Here is a 21,874-nt window from a genome sequence, read left to right on the forward strand (position 1 = left end):
CTACCAGCACCATCTTCAACCCCGCAAACGACAGACAAAATGGCATCCAGGACAAGCTGTAGTGTTGGCTGTATTTTGTGCACTAATGAGAACATCTGTCTGGTACCCGGCAGAGTTAGAAACTGTCTCCTAGCGAAGGTGGCGGGCAGGGGGCGTGGGCAGGCAGCTGTTGTTGTAAAAGTGGCAGTTTACACTGGCACAGAGGTTACATCAGCATGGTACTAAAATAACTCTGCAGTCTGAGGGGGAATTAATAAAATCTTACTGCCCAAATAATTCATTTCAATTTCCAGAACTCAATTGGTCTCTGAAGTTCCTTGTCTGTAATTTTTTATAAGTGTGGATTTCAATAATCTTATAGAGAAAAGAACATCTGAGGTGATTGACACTGCATTGATTTAGTAGCTAGGTGGTAAGCATTGTAAAAGGTGATCTGTAGATTGAAGGTTCAGCATATGTGAGCCTTAATGTACTAGAAGGTACTGTAGTACCCTTGAGAAATGTATTTAACCTTAATTGCTTCAGTTAATGTCATGCTGTCCTAGATAAGGGTGTCTGAGGAAGAAAAAAGTGAACAAGATCAAATGGAACAATGCTACCCCCTATTGGACATTTCTATATTTTCACACAGTCTGAATAACATTTGATAAAGCATGTATAGAGGACTGTACTTTGTAGCATGAAAGAATATAAGAAAAACAGGAATTTGTCAAACCATGACAATTTATTGGTGACATTGTCTCCTGTCTACATTGTACATATATTATGTCACTTTAAAGACAAAGTCTCACATCGATATTGACCATATTTTGGCTAGCAGAGGAGCTGCCTGTGAAGAAAACTACAAGCTGGCAAAAAAGTGCAACTTGAGAAAAGGAGGCAACTGGAAAAGTCTTCAACCGAAGCTAAGTGGAAACATCAATATGTGAGTCAGAGTTTGACCTTCAGGACAAAGGTGTAAACTGGGTTTAAGTTGCAGAGATGCGGGAACGACAGTCCCAACTTAAAAACTCCCCACTCGGCCGACAGAATTTATACTAATGCAATTAATGGTCATCAACAGTGAGAGTAAACCTAAAGTGGCAGCATGTCATTAGAAGAATCACATTTAAGTCACGGTACTTAGTTGTCCTGCATCTCCCCAATGTAAATCCAGCTGTAATATGAGTCAGAGTCTCAGCTTCAGGACAAAGGTGTAGCAGCAGCCATGTCTATTTCTCCTGGTTCCCTTCGTCTCCTGCTGGCCAGTTGACAGCGATGTGGTAGGATTTAAGCTCGTCTTCAGAGACGAAGTCTGGAGCATGACTCATCAGGTCATGGCCCCTGAATGATTTGGGGAAGGCAATCACGTCCCTGATGCTGGGGGCTCCGACAATAATAGACAGAAATCGGTCCAAACCTAGAGGAAAATTGAACAAGGGATATTAGTCAGGGAAATAAAATATTACTCACAAATTAGGTATTGCATTTTAATGCAGGAGGACAAGGGGACTGGTCTACTTAGTTCTACTAAGTCTACTACTAAGCATCTGTAGAACAAATGGTGAAATATCAAAGCATGAGAAACACAAATCTGAGTGTGTCTGGTGTCAAGTTAGGACGGTTATTATGGCTGACTTACCCAATGCAATACCACCATGAGGGGGAGCCCCAGAGTCCAGTGCCTCTAACAGGTGAGAAAGGAGAGATGGATCCTCCTGAAAAAAAGAACAAAGTCAGGGAGTTTCCCAACTCTAGAGAGAGATTCACTAAGTCTGTCCTTTTCTATTCACCGCTAAGCTGGAAGGCTAATGACAGTAGTCTACATCTACAGTAGTAAATACTGTCTTATTACCAGTGATAATAAATATTACCGACTGAACTTGCAGCAAGCTAGGAGAACATGCAGCTCAGAAACTTGCAGCAAGCTAGGAGAACATGCAGCTCAGAAACTTGCAGAAAGCTAGGAGAACATGCAGCTCAGAAACTTGCAGCAAGCTAGGAGAACATGCAGCTCAGAAACTTGCAGCAAGCTAGGAGAACATGCAGCTCAGAAACCTGCAGCAAGCTAGGAGAATATGCAGCTCAGAAACTTGCAGCAAGCTAGGAGAACATGCAGCTCAGAAACTTGCAGCAAGCTAGGAGAACATGCAGCTCAGAAACTTGCAGCTAGAGGCAGCAACAAAATGAGCGCAGTGATTACCAATCCTAATCAGTTGTTTATTTCGGTACTAAATCTAATCAAATTTGAATGGTCACACGCGCTGAATACAACAGGTGTAGACTTTACCGCAAAAAACTTAATTACGAGCCCATTCCCAACAATGCAGAGTTAAAAAGTAAGAAAGATATTTGCAAAATAAAAAGGGAAACAGTAACAATAGAATAACGTGGCTTTATACAAGGAGTACGAGTACTGATCAAGGTGCAGTGGTACAAGGTAGTTGATAATTGAGACTATACAGTATGTACATGTACAGTGCCTTGCGAAAGTATTCGGCCCCCTTGAACTTTGCGACCTTTTGCCACATTTCAGGCTTCAAACATAAAGATATAAAACTGTATTTTTTTGTGAAGAATCAACAACAAGTGGGACACAATCATGAAGTGGAACGACATTTATTGGATATTTCAAACTTTTTTAACAAATCAAAAACTGAAATATTGGGCGTGCTAAATTATTCAGCCCCCTTAAGTTAATACTTTGTAGCGCCACCTTTTGCTGCGATTACAGCTGTAAGTCGCTTGGGGTATGTCTCTATCAGTTTTGCACATCGAGAGACTGACATTTTTTCCCATTCCTCCTTGCAAAACAGCTCGAGCTCAGTGAGGTTGGATGGAGAGCATTTGTGAACAGCAGTTTTCAGTTCTTTCCACAGATTCTCGATTGGATTCAGGTCTGGACTTTGACTTGGCCATTCTAACGCCTGGATATGTTTATTTTTGAAGCATTCCATTGTAGATTTTGCTTTATGTTTTGGATCATTGTCTTGTTGGAAGACAAATCTCCGTCCCAGTCTCAGGTCTTTTGCAGACTCCATCAGGTTTTCTTCCAGAATGGTCCTGTATTTGGCTCCATCCATCTTCCCATCAGTTTTAACCATCTTCCCCGTCCCTGCTGAAGAAAAGCTGGCCCAAACCATGATGCTGCCACCACCATGTTTGACAGTGGGAATGGTGTGTTCAGCTGTATTGCTTTTACGCCAAACATAACGTTTTGCATTGTTGCCAAAAAGTTCAATTTTGGTTTCATCTGACCAGAGCACCTTCTTCCACATGTTTGGTGTGTCTCCCAGGTGGCTTGTGGCAAACTTTAAACAACACTTTTTTATGGATATCTTTAAGAATGGCTTTCTTCTTGCCACTCTTCCATAAAGGCCAGATTTGTGCAATATACGACTGATTGCTGTCCTATGGACAGAGTCTCCCACCTCAGCTGTAGATCTCTGCAGTTCATCCAGAGTGATCATGGGCCTCTTGGCTGCATCTCTGATCAGTCTTCTCCTTGTATGAGCTGAAAGTTTAGAGGGACAGCCAGGTCTTGCTAGATTTGCAGTGGTCTGATACTCCTTCCATTTCAATATTATCGCTTGCACAGTGCTCCTTGGGATGTTTAAAGCTTGGGAAATATTTTTGTATCCAATTCCGGCTTTAAACTTCTTCACAACAATATCTCGGTCATGCCTGGTGTGTTCCTTGTTCTTCATGATGCTCTCTGCGCTTTTAACGGACCTCTGAGACTATCACAGTGCAGGTGCATTTATACGGAGACTTGATTACACACAGGTGGATTGTATTTATCATCATTAGTCATTTAGGTCAACATTGGATCATTCAGAGATCCTCACTGAACTTCTGGAGAGAGTTTGCTGCACTGAAAGTAAAGGGGCTGAATAATTTTGCACGCCCAATTTTTCAGTTTTTGATTTGTTAAAAAAGTTTGAAATATCCAATAAATGTCGTTCCACTTCATGATTGTGTCCCACTTGTTGTTGATTCTTCACAAAAAAATACAGTTTTCTATCTTTATGTTTGAAGCCTGAAATGTGGCAAAAGGTCGCAAAGTTCAAGGGGGCCGAATACTTTCACAAGGCACTGTAGGTACGGGTAAAAATTGACTAGACAATGAGGATATATAATAAACTGAGTAGCAGCTACGTACGTGAAGTGTGAAAGTGTGTCTGTGTGAGTGTGTATGTCTGGCATCAATATGCATGTATGTGTTTGAGCATATGTAGTGTGTGTGTATATTGGAGTGTCAGTGTAGTATGTGTGAGTAGTCTAGTGAGTGTGCATAGAGCCAGTGCAAGAAAATCAGTACAAAAAAATTAAGATAAAATTTGTATAATAAAGGGGTTGCCTTCAAAAAGTATTCACAACCCTCGACTAATTCCACATTTTGTTGTGTTACAAAGTCGTATTAAAATGGATTTAATTGTCATTTCTGGTCAACGATCTACACAAAATACTCTAATGTTGCACAATCCAGGTGTGGCAAGCTTTTAGAGACTTATCCAGAAAGACTCACAACTGTAATTGCTGCAAAAAGTGATTTTAACATTTTTTAAATAATGAAAAATAACACACTAATATATCTTGATTAGATAAGTATTCAACCCCCTGAGTCAATACATGTTAGAATCACTTTTGGCAGCAATTACAGTTGAGAGTCTTTCTGGGTAAGTCTCTAAAAGCTTTCCACACCTGGATTGTGCAACATTTGCACATTATTCTTTTCAAAATGATTCAATCTCTGTCAAATTGGTCATTGCTAAACAGCCATTTTCAGGTCTTGCCATAGATTTTTAAGCAGATTTAAGTCAAAACTGTAACTCGGCCACTCAGGAACATTTACCATCTTCTTGGTAAGCAACTCCAGTGTAGATTTGGCCTTGTGTTTTAGGTTATTGTCCTGCTGAAAGGTGAATTCATATCCCTGTGTCAGGTGGAAAACAGACGGAACCAGGTTTTCCTTTAGGATTTTGCCTGTGCTTAGCTCCATTCCATTACTTTTTTATACAAAAAAAACCTCCCCAGTTCTTAACGATTAGAAGCATATCTACCACTATGCTTGACAATATGGAGAGTGGTACTCAGTAATGTGTTGTATGGGATTTGCCCCAAACATAACACTTTCTATTCAGGATAAAAAGTACATTGCTTTGCCACATTTTTTTGTAGTATTACTTTAGTGCCTAGTTGCAAACAGGATGCATGTTTTGGAATATTTTTATTCTATACAGGCTTCCTTATTTTCACTCTGTCAATTAGATTAGTAATGTTGAGTCATCCTCTGTTTTCTCCTATCACAGTCATTAAACTCTAACCATTTTAAAGTCACCATTGGCCTCATGGTGAAATCCTTGAGTGGTTTCCTTCCTCTCAGGCAACTGAGTTAGAAAGGACGCCTGTATCTTTGTAGTGACTGGGTGAATTAATACACCATCAAAAGTGTAAATAATAACTTCACCATGCTCAATTTTCACCCATCTAGCAATAGGTGTCCTTCTTGCAAAGCATTGGAAAACCTCCCTGGTCTGTGTGGTTGAATCTGTGTTTGAAATTCACTGCTCAACTGAGGGACGTTACAGATAATTGTATGTGTGGGTTACAGAGATGAGGTAGTCATTCAAAAAATATGCTAAACACTATTATTGCACACAGAGTGAGTCCATGCAACTTATTATGTGACTTGTTAAGCACATCTTTACTCCTGAACTTATTTAGGCTTGCCATAACAATGGGGTTGAATACTTTGACATTATGGAGTATTTTGTGTAGGCCAGTGACAACATCTCAATTGAATACATTTTAAATTCAGGCTGTATGTGGAAACAGTCCAGGGGTGTGAACACTTTCTGAAGGCACTAAATAGTCCAGGTAGCCATTTGATTAATTGTTCCGCAGTCTTACAGCTTGCGGTTAAGAAGCTATTCAGGAGTTTTTTGGTCCCAGACTTGGCACTCCGGTGCTGCTTACCATGCGGTAGCAGAGAGAACAGTCTATGACTTTGGTGGCTAGAGTCTGACAATTTTAGGGCCTTTCTCTAACCGCCTGGTATAAAGGTCTTGGATGGCAGGGAGTTCAGCCCCAAGTGATGTACTGGGCCATATGCACTAGCCTCTGTAGCGCCTTGCAGTCAGATGCCGAGCAGTTGCCATACCAAGCGGTGATGCAGCCAGTCAAGATACTCTGCCCATGTCAAATCTTTTCAGCCTCCTGAGGGGGAAGAGGTGTTGTCGTGCCCTCTTCACGACTGTGTTGGTGTGTTCGGACCATGATAGGTCCTTAGTGATGTGGACACCAAGGAACTTAAAGCTCTCAACCCTCTCCACTACAGCTCTGTCGATATGAATGTGGGCGTGTTCGGCCCTCCGTCTCCTGTAGTCCATGATAAGCTCATTTGTCTTGCCCATGTTGAGGGAGAGGTTGTTGTCCTGGCACCACCCTGCAAGATCTCTGACCTCCTCCCTATAGGCTGTGTCCTTGTCATTGGTGATCGGGTCATGCGTGGCCACGCAGTCATGGATGAACAGGGAGTACAGGAGGCTATGTTGTTGCCTACCCTTACCACCTGGGGGCGGCCCGTCAGGATGTCCAAGATCCAGTTGCAGAGGGACGTGTTCAGGCTCAGGCTCCTTAGCTTAGTGATGAGCTTGGAGGGCACTATGGTGTTGAATGCTGAGCTGTAGTAAATGAGCTTTCTCACGTAGGTGTTCCATTTATCCAGGTGGGAAAGGGCAGTGTGGAGTGCAGTAGAGATTGTATCATCTCTGGCTCTGTTGGGGCGGTATGCGAAACCGTATACAGACTGGGTCAGGTTGAAAATGTCAGTGACATGATGGTAGAAATGAGGTAAAACAGATTTCCTACATTAAAATCACCGGCCACTAGGAGCGCCGCCTCTGGATGAGCATTTTCTTGTTTGCTTATGGCCCTATACAGCTCGTTGAGTGAGGTCTTAGCGCCAGCACCGGTTTGGGATGCTAAATAGACAGCTACGAAAAATACAGATGAAAACTCTTGGTAAATAGTATGGTCTACAGCTTATCATGAGGTATTCTAACTCAGGCAAGTACAGTGCCTTGCAAAAGTATTCGGCCCCCTTGAACTTTGCGACCTTTTGCCACATTTCAGGCTTCAAACATAAAGATATAAAACTGTATTTTTTTGTGAAGAATCAACAACAAGTGGGACACAATCATGAAGTGGAACGACATTTATTGGATATTTCAAACTTTTTTAACAAATCAAAAACTGAAAAATTGGGCGTGCAAAATTATTCAGCCCCTTTACTTTCAGTGCAGCAAACTCTCTCCAGAAGTTCAGTGAGGATCTCTGAATGATCCAATGTTGACCTAAATGACTAATGATGATAAATACAATCCACCTGTGTGTAATCAAGTCTCCGTATGAATGCACCTGCACTGTGATAGTCTCAGAGGTCCGTTAAAAGCGCAGAGAGCATCATGAAGAACAAGGAACACACCAGGCAGGTCCGAGATACTGTTGTGAAGAAGTTTAAAGCCATATTTGGATACAAAAATATTTCCCAAGCTTTAAACATCCCAAGGAGCACTGTGCAAGCGATAATATTGAAATGGAAGGAGTATCAGACCACTGCAAATCTAGCAAGACCTGGCCGTCCCTCTAAACTTTCAGCTCATACAAGGAGAAGACTGATCAGAGATGCAGCCAAGAGGCCCATGATCACTCTGGATGAACTGCAGAGATCTACAGCTGAGGTGGGAGACTCTGTCCATAGGACAACAATCAGTCGTATATTGCACAAATCTGGCCTTTATGGAAGAGTGGCAAGAAGAAAGCCATTTCTTAAAGATATCCATAAAAAGTGTTGTTTAAAGTTTGCCACAAGCCACCTGGGAGACACACCAAACATGTGGAAGAAGGTGCTCTGGTCAGATGAAACCAAAATTGAACTTTTGGCAACAATGCAAAACGTTATGTTTGGCGTAAAAGCAACACAGCTGAACACACCATCCCCACTGTCAAACATGGTGGTGGCAGCATCATGGTTTGGGCCTGCTTTTCTTCAGCAGGGACAGGGAAGATGGTTAAAATTGATGGGAAGATGGATGGAGCCAAATACAGGACCATTCTGGAAGAGAACCTGATGGAGTCTGCAAAAGACCTGAGACTGGGACGGAGATTTGTCTTCCAACAAGACAATGATCCAAAACATAAAGCAAAATCTACAATGGAATGGTTCAATAATAAACATATCCAGGTGTTAGAATGGCCAAGTCAAAGTCCAGACCTGAATCCAATCGAGAATCTGTGGAAAGAACTGAAAACTGCTGTTCACATATGCTCTCCATCCATCCAAGCTGAGCTCGAGCTGTTTTGCAAGGAGGAATGGGAAAAAATGTCAGTCTCTCGATGTGCAAAACTGATAGAGACATACCCCAAGTGACTTACAGCTGTAATCGCAGCAAAAGGTGGCGCTACAAAGTATTAACTTAAGGGGGCTGAATAATTTTGCACGCCCAATTTTTCAGTTTTTGATTTGTTAAAAAAGTTTGAAATATCCAATAAATGTCGTTCCACTTCATGATTGTGTCCCACTTGTTGATTCTTCACAAAAACATACAGTTTTCTATCTTTATGTTTGAAGCCTGAAATGTGGCAAAAGGTCGCAAAGTTCAAGGGGGCCGAATACTTTCGCAAGGCACTGTAGAACCTTGAGACTTTCTTAATATTAGAGATTGTGTACCAACTGTTCTTAACAAAGAGACACACACCACCCCCTGTGATCTTACCGGACGTTCTGTCCTGCCGATGCAACTATATGTACACTATATATACAAAAGTATGTAAACACCCGTTAAAATTAGCGGATTCTGCTATTTTTAGCCACACCCATTCGCTGACAGGTGTATAAAATCGAGCACACAGCCATGCAATCTCCATAGACAAACATTGGCAGTAGAAAGGCCTTACTGAAGAGCTCAGTGACTTTCAACGTGGCACTGTCAGAGGATGCCATCTTTCCAACAAGTCAGTTTGTCAAATTTCAGCTTTGCTGAAGCTTACCCGGTCAACTGTAAGTGACTGTAATGTTATTTTGAAGTGGAAACGTCTAGGAGCAACAACGGTTTAGCCGTGAAGTAGTAGGCCACATAAGTTCACAGAACGGGACTGCCAAGTGCTGAAGTGCGTAAAAATTGTCTGTCCTCGGTTGCAACACTCACTACTGAATTCCAAATTGCCTCTGGATGCAACGTCAGCACAAGAACTGTTCGTCAGGGGAGCTTCATGAAATGGGATTACATGGCTGAGCAGCCACACACAAGCCTAAGATCACCATGCATAATGTCAAGCGTCAGCTGTAGTGGTGTGAAGCTCGCCGACCACTAGACTCTGGAGCAGTGGAAAGGCGTTCTCTGGAGTGATGACTCACGCTTCACCATCTGGCAGTCCGACGGACAGATCTGGGTTTGGCGGATGCCAGGAGAACGCTACCTGCCCGAATGCATAGCGCTAACTGTAAATTTTGGTGGAGGAGGAATAATGGTCTGGGACTGTTTTTCATGGTTTGGGCTAGGCCCTTTAGTTTCAATGAAGGATAATCTCAACACTACAGCATACAATGACATTCTAGATGATTCTCTGCTTCCAACTTTGTGGAAACAGTTTGGGGAAAGTCCTTTCCTGTTTCAGCAGGACAATGCTCCCATGCACAAAGCGGGGTCCATACAGGTTTGTCGAGATCGGTGTGGAATAACTTGACTGTCCTGCACAGAGCCCCGACCTCAACACCATCGAACACCTTTGGGATGAATTGGAACGACTGCGAACCAAGCCTAATCGTCCAACATCAGTGCCCGACCTCACGAATGCTTGTGGCTGAATGGAAGCAAGTCCCCGCAGCAATGTTCCAACATCTAGTGGAAAGCCATCCCAGAGGTGGCGGCCTCTATAGCGCCATCTCCTCCTCCTATGAGTAACGGGGATTTGGACCTGGTCCAGAAAAAACGATATGTCTTCGCCTCTGACTCATTGAAGTCCTCGTTATGTAACATTATGTACAAAAAAAGTTACGATCAGCTGCAAAATAAATTATGGTTGGCCAAGAGCCCGCAAAATGTCCGCTTTCCAATGCAGCGCCTTTCGACATACGGTATACTAATGGTAACTGTGCTTGCATATCCTCCTCAACCTGATATAAATGGGACATGGGAAATCAGCATTCTGGTATTCTTACTTATCCAGTCCAAGTTCATTACCTTGAGGATCGTCTCCAGCACATGCTGTTGATCAGAGGCCTTGTGAATACGAATGGATCCTCCTCCAATCTCACACCCATTCAGGACCAGGTCGTAATGCTGGCCACGTACCTACCATATTGACACAGGAGACATAGATGAATGATATGGTCTCAGTGCATAGGAAGTGACAGTACAGGATACTCTGTCAAGTTTGTTTATATTGATAGACTGACTTATGGTGAGTAGTTTATACTAATAAATACATTTTTATTATTGGTTATACTTGAATACATAGTTTTGAATTTCCAAACTTCTTGTTTGGACCACATCCTGGTTGGAAATAGCACAGTGACAGCTGTCAGACAACACTTTCTTTAACAGTTTTCTATTTGTACCAAACAGCAAGGAAGGGCACAGAAACAAGTTGTTGAGAGGGTTCTTCTCTATAAATATGTGACCTAGGAGACAACCCTCCTCCTACTGTATATGACCCTAACCTTGTGAGGCAGTGAATACAGGAGATGAGCATCCTCAGGGAGAGGTGCAGTGAAAGGATGGTGGGCTGACTCAAGCTGATCAGGGTCCTCTTCTTTTGGCAGGAACAGTGGGAAGTCTACCACCCACAGAAAGTGAAACGCTGAGGGGTCTCGAACAGCCACACCGGAGTCCTCTAGGAGTTCAGCACATTGAAGCCTCAATTTGCCCAACAAAGGGCGCTGTGGGAGGAAATAATGGAAATCAGGAGCGTGAAAACTGCATTCACCGTGGAAAAACAAAAGTAAAAGGTTGTTCTGTGTTATTGAATGTCAAAAACATTGTTTATTTTCAGAAGCCTCTTAATTTTCTTCTATTCTGACATTTGATTGCAATTCCTTCCACATCCTTTCGGCAAAAGTACACTATTGCTCCACAGCTACAGTGCCTTCAGAAAGTATTCATACCCCTAGACTTTTTCCACATGTTGTTGTGACAGCCTGAATTCAAAATAGATTAAATATGTTTGTTTTTTCTCTACCATCTACACACAATATACCATCAAATGTTGAAATATCTAATGTACATATGTATTCACATACAACTCAATACATGTTAAAATTACCTTTAGCAGCGAATAAAGATGTGAGTCTTTCTGGGTAAATCTATAAGAGCTTTGCACACCTGGATTGCACAATATTTGCACTTGATTATTTTTAAAGTTCTTAATGCTCTGTCAAATTGGTTGTTGATCATTGCTAAACAGACATTTTCAAGGCTTGCCAAAGAATTTCAAGTTGATTTTAGTCAAAACTGTAACTAGGCCACTCAGGAACATTCAATGTCGTCTTGTCCAGTGTATTGTGTTTTAGGTTATTGTCCTGCTGAAAGGTGAATTTGACTCCCAGTGTCTGATAGAAAGTAGACAGAACAAGGTTTTCCTCTAGGATTTTGACTGTGCTCTATTCCATTTGTTTTAATCCTAAAAAAAAGCATACCCATAACATGATGCAGCCAATACCATGCTTGAAAATATGAAGAGTGGGTTCTCAGTGATGTGTTGGATTCACCACAAACATAACACTTTCTATTCAGGACAAAGTTAATTTCTAAGAAAAAAATTGCAGTTTCACTTTAGTGCCTTATTGCAAAACAGGATGCATGTTTTGGAATATTTTTATTATTTAAAGGCTTCTTTCATTTATGTTAGTATTGTGGAGTAAATACAATGTGGTGATCCATCCTCAGTTTTCTCTTATCACAGCCATTTAACTCTGGAACTGTTTTAAAGTCACTATTGGCCTCATGGTGAAATCCCTGAGCGTTTTCCTTCCTCTCCTGCAATTGAGTTAGGAAGGACGCCTGTATATTTTGTTGACTGTGTGTATTGATACACAATTCAAAGTGTTATTAATAACTTCACCATGCTCAAAAGGATATTCAATGTCTGCTTTTTAACATTTTCACCCATCTACCAATAGGTGCCCTTCTTGTGTGGCATTGGAAAACACCCTTGATCTCTGTGGTTGAATCTGTGTTTGAAATGAATTGCTTGACTGAGGAACCTTGCAGATAACTGCATGTGTGGGGTACAGAGATGAGGTAGTCATTCAGAAATGATGTTAAACACTATTATTGCACACAGAGTGAGTCCATGCAACTTATTAAGCACATGTTTACTCATTAACTGTTTTAGGCTTGCCATAATAAAGGGGTACTTATTGACTCAAATTTCAGGTTTTCATTAACTAAGGAGTAAACATTCCTAAAAACATAATTCCACTGACATTATGGGGTATTGTGTGTAGGCCAGTGACACATTTCAATTGAATACATTTTAAATTCAGGCTGTAACACAACAAAATGTGAAGAAAGTCAACCGGTGTGAATACTTTCTGAAATACTTTTTATTTTGGTGTATCATCTGTACCAGGCCCAACGACGCATGAGAAAAATATAAACATTTAGCTTTTAATTTAAAAAAGGAAACAAATCAAACGTTGCAGTGTGTTATGTGTATGAACTATACTGTGCTACTGGTTCATTTCAAAGTGATCAACCTCAAAGCACTGACAACCATCACTTATATCGACCAACAGGGCTAACTTTGAAACTGTTCCATGATGGTTATCTTTAATGGAGGTGAGGCATGCAAAGGATCAACATCCCAAATGGCACCCTATTCCCCACATAGTGCACTACTTTTCACCAGAGCCATATGGGCCCCGGTTAAAACTAGTCCACTATTTAGGCAGGGTGCCGTTTGGGACCAAATCAGATTGTAACTCACCACACATTCCTGCGTCCCAGCAGAGATGAGCAGCAGGTCCCCAGGTCTGGCCTGGGCCATCTGGAGCAGCTGCTGTTTAGCTGAGGCAGGCATGAGTCTGTTGAGGGGAGACTTCAATGCACCATCTGCCTTCACCAAAACTACACTCACTTCCTTGGAAAAAAAATACCAAAATATCACAAAAAATACTAGGCTTAATTGGCATTCCTCTGATGCAGCTAGCCTCCGGGCATGGCCCCGACAGACTTGAATGCCTAGCAGTCATTGGGTTTTCATATCTCTTTAACTATGAATTGCTAAATCCAATAAATCATTAGCCATAATGGAGTCTCAAATGAGTTGTGTTTACCAATCATGTCACTTCGTTATAAAAGGGGTTCCTACAAGATTTTCAGGATTGCACAACTCTAGGATTGGTGAGGTCTACCCTTGCCTCAGGGCAATTATGCCATGTGCTTCGTTCAACATTTTCTTCACAGTCATCTTGGCTTATTGATCATATTCCAGATTAATATTTCATGAAGACAGTTTGTTCTCTTTTACTGAATGTCCTGTAAAAGGGGGGGGTTAAAGCGCGAGGTTACATACCTGGCCGAACTGGGTCCTGGCAGTTTGCTTCAGGGATTCGTGATCTTTGCCCTTCAAATGTTTCTGGAGTGAAATATTGAACACAGATGTCTTATAAAAAGTCGACACCCCCTTAAACTTGTTTCACATTTTGTTGAAATCCTTATTTAAATACAATTATCTACCACCATACACAAATTATATATATTAAAAATACTAAACTGAAATATCATAATTGGATATGTCTCCACCCCCTCTGAGTCAATAATTGGTGGAAGCACCTTAGGCAGCAATTACAGCTGTGATTAGGTCTCTACCAACTTCTGAATGTCCTGCAGGCTCTAGTTTTGTCTTATTGTCCAGTCATGTGGTCAAATGCTGCAAAGAAAGACCTAGTTAAGCTGCAGCTGGCCCAGAAGAGAGCAGCAAGTGCTGCTCTTCATTGTAATCAGAGGGCTAATATCAATACTATGCATGCCAGTCTTTCCTGGCTAAGAGTTGTTGAGAGCCTGACTGCATCACTTCTTTTCATAAGAAACAATGTGTTGAAAATTCCAAATAGTTTGCATAGTCAACTTACACACAGCTCTGACACACACACACTTACACCATTAGACATGCCACCAGAGGTCTTTTCACAGTCCCAAATCCAGAACAAATTCAAGAAAGCATAGAGTATTACATAGAGCCAATATTGCATGGTCCATGCTAGGTAGAGCTCCGCCTTTTCTCAGTTCACTGGTCACGATGGCAACACCCACCCGTAGCACGCGCTCCAGCAGGTGTATCTCACTGATCATCCCTAAAGCCAACACCTCATTTGGCCACAATTCCTTCCAGTTCTCTGCTGCCTGTGACTGGAACGAATTGCAAAAATCGCTGAAGTTGGAGACTTTTATCTCCCTCACCAACTTTAAACATCGGCTATTTGAGCAGCTAACCGATCGCTGCAGCTGTACATAGTCCATCGGTAAATAGCCCACCCAATTTACCTACCTCATCCCCATACTGTTTTTATTTATTTACTTTTCTGCTCTTTTGCACACCAGTATCTCTACCTGCACATGACCATCTGATCATTCATCACTCCAGTGTTAATCTGCAAAATTGTAATTATTCGCCTATCTCCTCATGCCTTTTGCACACAATGTATATAGACTCTTTTTTTCTACTGTGTTATTGACTTGTTTATTGTTTACTCCATGTGTAACTCTGTGTTGTCTGTTCACACTGCTATGCTTTATATTGGCCAGGTCGCAGTTGTAAATGAGAACTTGTTCTCAACTAGCCTACCTGGTTAAATAAAGGTGAAATAAAAATAAATAAAATGGAACTTCCTTCCATCTCATATTGTTCAAATGAATAGCAAACCTGGTTTAAAAAAAACAGATAAAGCTACACCTCACACAACGCCTCTCCCCTATTTGACGTAGATACTTTGTGCATATGTATTCATATGTAGGCTATTTGTGCCATTTTTAAACATATGTAGTTCTGTCCTTGAGCTGTTCTTGTCTATTAATGTCCTGTATTATGTCATGTTTCATGTTGTGTGTGGTCTCCAGGAAAAGTAGCTTCTGCTTCACAACAGCTAATGGGGATCCTAATAAAATACCTAAATATTTGACCATTCTTTCCAAAACTGTTTAAGCGCTGTAAAGTTCCTTTAGAAGCATTAATGGACAGCAATCTTCAAGTCATGCCACAAATTTTGGAATGAATGTAGGCTTTGAAATGTTTCATACCCATCCCCTTATCAGTGCCTTTCCACAACTTTGTCCCAGAGTTCTTTTGAAAGCTCCTTGGTGCTCATTGTTGAGTGTTTGCTTAACTTGGTGTGTGATTTTGAAGGTGATTGGTTACACTTGAGCTAATTCAGGATTGCTATTACAAAGGGGTGGACACTTATCCAACCAAGCTATTTCCAACCAAGCTATTTCAGTTTTCGCCCCAATTTCGTGGTATCTTGTCTCACCGCTACAACACCCGTACGGGCTCGGGAGAGATGAAGGTTGAAAGCCATGCGTCCTCTGAAACACAACCCAACCACTGCTTCTTAACACAGCGCGCATCCAACCCGGAAGCCGGCCGCACCAATGTGTCGGAGGAAACACCGTGCACCTGGCGACCTGGTTAGCGTGCACTGCGCCCGGCCCACCACAGGAGTCGCTAGTGCGCGATGAGACAAGGATATCCCTACCGGCCAAACCCTCCCTAACCCAGACGACGCTATGCCAATTGTGCGTCACCCCATGTACATCCCGGGCGCGGCCGGCTGCAACAGAGCCTGGGCTCGAACCCAGAGTCTCTGGTGGCACAGCTAGCACTGCGATGCAGTGCCCTAGAACCCTGCGCCACCCGGGAGGCCCTACTATTTCAGTTTTTATAGATTTTCCCCATAAAATTGAATATTCTTTCACTTAGAAGTTGTGGGGTAGGATGTGTAGATCAATGGAAAAACAACTATTTCAATGTACTTTAATTTGAGGCGGTAAGACAATAAAAGGTGAACATTCCAACAAGCTTAAACAATCTTTATTTGATGCACAAATCTTTAAAAAAGTAATAGGCTAACAGAATCTACTAGAACAGTCTACCTAGGGTTGCACAATTTAGGGAATATTCAGAGGTGGAAAATTTCCGTGGGAATTAACGGGAATTAAAGGAAATATATGCAAATTAATATGATTAATACCATTTAAATGTAGATGTTTTTTTCATTGGATATATTTACCATATCATGTGAAGAGAGAAGCATAAACCTTTTACCTTATCATAAGCAGACAAATGATTAAATCCTTCCAATAGAAATAAAAAACAATTTAGTTACAGATTGAACTTTAATTAAATGAGTTGACTCTTCACATGGGATGATTTCACTGAACAACAAAAGATAGGGAATATTGAATGATCCCCAATGATCTGTAAAATTATAGTCTAGAAACTAAAGCTTTGCTTGTCTTCATCTCAGGATTTCCACATCCTCCCTGGACCTCCTCAATGTACACCTCTTGAACATCAGACTGAGGCCTCATCTTCACTGTCACTTTCCAACCTTGTTGATGGCTCGTGGTCAGGCTTAAATTCCTCAAATATGCCAGGATGGCCACCAATTTTCAACCCTTGTGTTGGTCAGCCTGTTGCGTTCTTTGGTGAGTATGTTCCCAAACAAGGACCAGTTGCGCTCTGAGGAGGCTGATGTTGGTGGGATTTGGAGGATGATGGAGACAACAGGGGAAAGAGCCTCAGATCCACAAAGTGCCTTCCACCCAGGTAGCTGATGAGATATGTTGGCACGACTGCCATATTGCATCTCCATCCCAAAGACCTTGCTTGAAAGTGTACTTTGCCAGACTGCCTTGCCCTCATCCAGGCCAAGGTGGCGAGACACGGTAGTGATGACACCATAGGCCTCGTTGATCTCTGCACCAGACAGGATGCTCTTGCCAGCGTACTTGGGGTCCAACATGTACGCTGCGGTGTGTATGGGCTTCAGGCAGAAGTCTTCACGCTTTATGTATTTCAGAACTGCAGTTTCCTCTGCTTGGAGCAACAGTGAAGTGGGCAGGGCAGTACGGATTTCTTCTCTTATATCTGCAAGCAAAGTCTGAACATCAGACAGGATGGTATTGTCTCACTCAATTCGTGCAATGGTTACTGCTATAGGTTTCAGGAGTTTCCGGCTGCTTACCACTCTCTCCCAAAATATATCATCCAGGAGGATCCTCTTGACGGGGCTGTCCATATCAGCAGACTGTTATATGGCCATTTCTTGGAAGGACTCCTTCCTCTCCAGGAGACTGTCAAACATGATGACAACACCACCCCAACGGGTGTTGCTGGGCAGCTTCAATGTGGTGCTCTTATTCTTCTCACTGCTTGATGAGGTAGATTGCTGCTATAACTTGATGACCCTTCACATACCACATACCTAAACATTTCAGGGTAGGGTCCTACCCTAACCAGGGTAGACTCCTCCACTTTAGACCAAGCAGCCTTCATGTTCGCAGCATTGTCTGTCACCAGTGCAAATACCTTCTGTGGTCCAAGGTCATTGATGACAGCCTTCAGCTCATCTGCAATGTAGAGACCGGTGTGTCTGCTGTCCTTTGTGTCTGTGATCTTGTAGAATACTGGTTGAGGGGTGGAGATGTAGTTAATTATTCTTTGCCCACAAACATTTGACCACCCATCAGAGATGATTGCAATACAGTCTGCTTTCTCTATGATTTGCTTGATCTTCACTTGAACTCTGTTGAACTCTGCATCCAGCAAATGAGTAGATAAAGCATGTCTGGTTGGAGGGGTGTATGCTGGGCGAAGAACAATCAGAACTCTCTTCCAATATACATTGCCTGTGAGCATCAGAGGTGAACCAGTTGCATACACAGCTCGTGTAAGACATTCATCAGCATTTCTCTGACTACGTTCCTCCATTGAGAAAAAAAAGCATCTGAGTCCAGGAGGACCATGAATTGTTGCTATCGATAAGGCGTCTGATTCATCATTTTCACCTCGAATAGAAGTACAGGGACTTTTGTCAGAGGTTACTTGTGAGCGCTGAGGGAACTTTATGCACTTGGCCAGATGATTCTGCATATTTGTTGCATTAAATACACTTTGATGTAGGCTACTATTTACTAGTTAACAAAAAATAATGTATGTCATATAAAATATATTCACCCCACCCAGTATTATAATCAAAACTTACCAGAAAGCATGTAGTCCTTGGCTCAGATAGTGTAGTAGTGTGGGCTCAATAGCATCTCATTAGTGTGCAAGATCTTGAGAATGAGCTGTACATGTGATGGAAGAATGCACTGTGCATGCAGAGGGTTGCAATTCCATTGAATTGGGGATAGTTTAACCAAAATATGCCACAAGACCTAGAATTGCCTTATGTGTATCCCACAAAAAAAGGTTCACTGTTATAAGATAACTCTTTTCATGAATTTAAGCAAAATTCCCCAAATTCCAGGGCTTAACTTCCGATAGAAAATTTCCAGGGAGAAAAATGAAGATTCCCGGAAAGTTTCCGACCCTTTGCAACCGTAGGTCTACCAGAATCCTTTATTATTATTTTAAACTGTACTTACTGCTCCATCTGGGATACAGATTGCCTGGATACATCCTCCTGGTTGGTTGAGGGCGTCTTTAAGGAACTCTATTTCTGTGTTGTGGAATGTTTCACTGATGTCCATGAGCTATACAAGTAGAAAACACATTTCAACCTAAAACACTGGAGCAGGATATTCGTACTTCACTATCAGATTGTAGCATTTAAAAATACCTCCCAAAATGTAAAATCATATCTGAGTATTTTGAGCAAACCTTCATGGCGAATCGTGTGTCTGGCTTGTCCACTCCATAGTCCTTCATTGCTTTTTCATACGTTATGCAGGGGAATGGTGTGGAGACAGGATCTTTCTCCACAGGCCAGGAGTACTGGACCAAGCCCTCAATCAGACCTCGGATTCCAGCTTGATCCACAAAGGACATCTCAATGTCCACCTATGGAGGATAGATAAGAGGCAATGTAGAGGAATGGGGGCAGAATTAGACTTAGATTATCTGTGTGTTTGTGTCTGTATCAAACTAGGAACCACATTAAAGCTGTTCGACACTCATCTGCCAAAGTTATTCTGTCTGCCCTAAGAAATAGTTGATCATGTCTCTTCTCAGAGCTAATCATCACATTACCTGAGTAAATTCTGGTTGTCTGTCTGGTTTGGAACCCTCATCTCTGTAGCACCGGGCAAGTTGAAAGTACCTGCAAGATAAATTTACATCAGAGAGCTACAATTAGATGCTCAAAACCAAAGTTGTTGATCTATGAAACAATGGACACAGGGCATCAAGTGTAACAATGTAATTGGTGATTCGGTACAACGGATGCATTTTGTTTACCTGTCAATGCCAGCCACCATGAGAAGCTGTTTAAACTGCTGAGGACTCTGAGGCAGGGAGTAAAATCGACCAGGTTCTCTTGAGGGCACCACAAACTCCTTTGCACCCTGGAAAATACAAAAACATGAAGGGAGGACTGACTCCTTTGTAAATAATTTTATAGAAGAGCTCCTACTCTATAACACACATAATTGATCCAAAATAGTGTTTGGAGAAAGTAAAATGTGTTGAGTACAATGGAGAGAACCTACCCCTGGAGTCCTCTTAAATAAGGTGGGAGTTTCAACATCCACAAACCCTGGAATCAGGGAAACAAAAAATATTTTGAAAACAAATACACTACAGTGCAGTAGGATAGGAACTGGAGAGGCAATTCAAGGACTCGTACCATGCACATTGCACAGGTACTCTCTCATCTTCATCACTAGCTGGGACCTCAGCCTCAGGTTATACTGCATTTGTGACGAACGAAGGTCCAGATAGCGATACTGCATCCGAAGGGATTCAGATTTCTGTAAACAAAGAGTAAAGCTCATCAATACTGAAATAATAATGCTAACAATAAATGTGTTTGTTTTTTGTGTGTGATGATATTATGCGTAAATAATGTGTTTAATCATGTACTCACTTTCACAAAATCTTTGATTTCAAAGGGAAGCTTACGGCAGACATTTAGAATCTCCACACTCTCTGCAAGAACCTCGATCTCTCCGGTGGGCATCTCCTACAATTTACAAAATGGCGACACAATCAGGATGGAGTCATTCACAATAACACTGATGGTAAATGTTACTGCCACTTATCTTGTCATCACAGTCTCACCTTGTTCTCTTGTCCATCTGGTCGAAGCCTGACCGTGCCTTTCACCCTGATCACTGATTCAGGTGGTAAGTCACACAAGGCTGTTTTCAGATTCATTTTGTCCTAGACCAAGACACAAATTACAAATAAATATATAGTCAATATATAGTAATGTTAAAATATATGACATATACATCGGAATTTGATTACCATAAATATAAACTGCAGGAGTGTTTTTGGAATAATTCATAAAACTGTTAAACAGTCTTACCTCGTCTTGAGGGATAAGAATTTGTGCCAAGCCACTGAAATCTCTCATGATAACAAATAAATCCTGTCTGATTGGAGCAAAACAATGTGTACACTGTTAGAGTCAGCTAAATGCAATTATTTCCATGTGATGATATAGGCCACTTTAAATATGAATAGAAGCAGTATGTGAGAAGAATAAAGTGTTTGAAACAGTGAAACATGTCAAACCTCAGGTATTGAACCCAGCCACACAGAGTGACTTCCTCTCCAACATCAGCAGGCCGTAGCTCCCCACAAGTGTGACTCCGAAAGGACAAGCTGCTAGGACCTGGAGAGAGATACAGTTAAGTGTTATGCTTGCTCTATATTAAGCATAGACATAATTATTTGTTGAGTAGTGTTCTTCCATCCTGGTCCTGGGTACCCACGTTGTACTCTTTTGTTCCAGCCCACGAGTAACAAACCCAACTCCGCTAGTCATGAGCTTCATGAGTTATTGACCGCATGACATTAATTCTGGGCTGGGGGAAAACGCTGCACACCTCTGTGGGTGTCCCTGATCTGGATTCCAGAACATCAGTGGTCACCAACACCAGTCCGGGACAATGATGTTAGATAGTTATTGAGATTTTGAGTCAGGAGTTAGTGTCAGACTAAAACAAACCCTGCACACACCCTGGGTCTCCAAGATCAGAATTGATGGACCGACATGAAGTAAATAATATAGGCTACCTGTTGTGCACGTTGAGTGTCTGTTGACATTGAGAGAAAACTTCAAATGCATAATGCTGGGTTTGATCAGATGTGCAATCGGAATTGTTGTCCTTCGCCATAGTGAATATGCCCTGGTCTCCTGTCTACAGATGAGAAGCATCCTCTGCGCCAATGCTCTGCTTTTATTGGCCATTTCAGATAACTTGCTAGCTAACAGTACTGTAGCTAACTAAACAGCTATTATCTAATATTGTAAAGATATGTCTTGTACACTGGCTGCTTGTTGCATATGACTGCTAGCTAGATAGCTACATAAAACTCATACGATTTACGCCCGATCAAAGCGACTGGCAAACTTGATGTAAAAAATGTAGCTGCATCATGTCAATTTTGTCCAAACAACGGCGCTAGGTAGCTAAATCTCCCTGGTTCCTTCAATGTGATTGTGGTACAAGCGTCCTCTAATTCCTTCCTTGTCTCGTCCACGTTCAGGCGGAAGTAGAAAGCACAAGTCTGAATAAATATGGATGTGCTTGTTATCGACAGTTAGTTGTTTATAGTGTGTCCATCCGTTATTTTTACAGATTAGTGATTTTGTGCTCAATTTGTATAACACATGGTGGGGAAGGAGGGATCTATTTCTGACCAAAGTAGTCAAACT

General features: G+C 41.8%; 1 protein-coding gene across 2 annotated transcripts; it reads right to left on the reverse strand.

Moving 5' to 3' along the window:
* Positions 1 to 705: 705 nt before the first annotated feature.
* dars2 (aspartyl-tRNA synthetase 2, mitochondrial) lies at positions 706 to 21,810 on the reverse strand. 2 transcript variants are annotated; one of them, XM_036967134.1, is made up of 17 exons: positions 21,232 to 21,810; positions 20,728 to 20,827; positions 20,519 to 20,585; positions 20,269 to 20,370; positions 20,075 to 20,170; positions 19,835 to 19,958; positions 19,698 to 19,744; positions 19,447 to 19,553; positions 19,240 to 19,309; positions 18,871 to 19,050; positions 18,636 to 18,743; positions 13,561 to 13,650; positions 12,973 to 13,125; positions 10,706 to 10,924; positions 10,227 to 10,337; positions 1,622 to 1,697; positions 706 to 1,399 (listed from the first exon to the last, which is right to left on the reverse strand). In XM_036967134.1, the coding sequence occupies exons 1-17, from the start codon at positions 21,404 to 21,406 to the stop codon at positions 1,212 to 1,214; spliced, it is 2,013 nt and encodes a 670-aa protein (XP_036823029.1). In that variant the 5' UTR covers positions 21,407 to 21,810; the 3' UTR covers positions 706 to 1,211. The 2 variants fall into 2 exon arrangements, with proteins under 2 accessions (XP_036823029.1, XP_021445202.2); XM_021589527.2 differs by having other exon boundaries at positions 13,561 to 13,623; positions 21,232 to 21,807.
* Positions 21,811 to 21,874: the final 64 nt, after the last annotated feature.

Source organism: Oncorhynchus mykiss, chromosome 28, assembly GCF_013265735.2.
Source record: "Oncorhynchus mykiss isolate Arlee chromosome 28, USDA_OmykA_1.1, whole genome shotgun sequence".
Lineage (NCBI taxonomy): Eukaryota > Metazoa > Chordata > Actinopteri > Salmoniformes > Salmonidae > Oncorhynchus > Oncorhynchus mykiss.

Coding starts and splice junctions, on each gene's coding strand:
- dars2 (XM_036967134.1), bottom strand. CDS start 21,406: ATGGCCAATAAAAGCAGAGCATTGGCGCAGAGGATGCTTCTCATCTGT. Junction 20,171..20,268: donor CAGATGGACAAGAGAACAAG/GTGAGACTGTGA, acceptor TGTAAATTGTAG/GAGATGCCCACCGGAGAGAT. Junction 18,744..18,870: donor ACACACGATTCGCCATGAAG/GTTTGCTCAAAA, acceptor CTACTTGTATAG/CTCATGGACATCAGTGAAAC.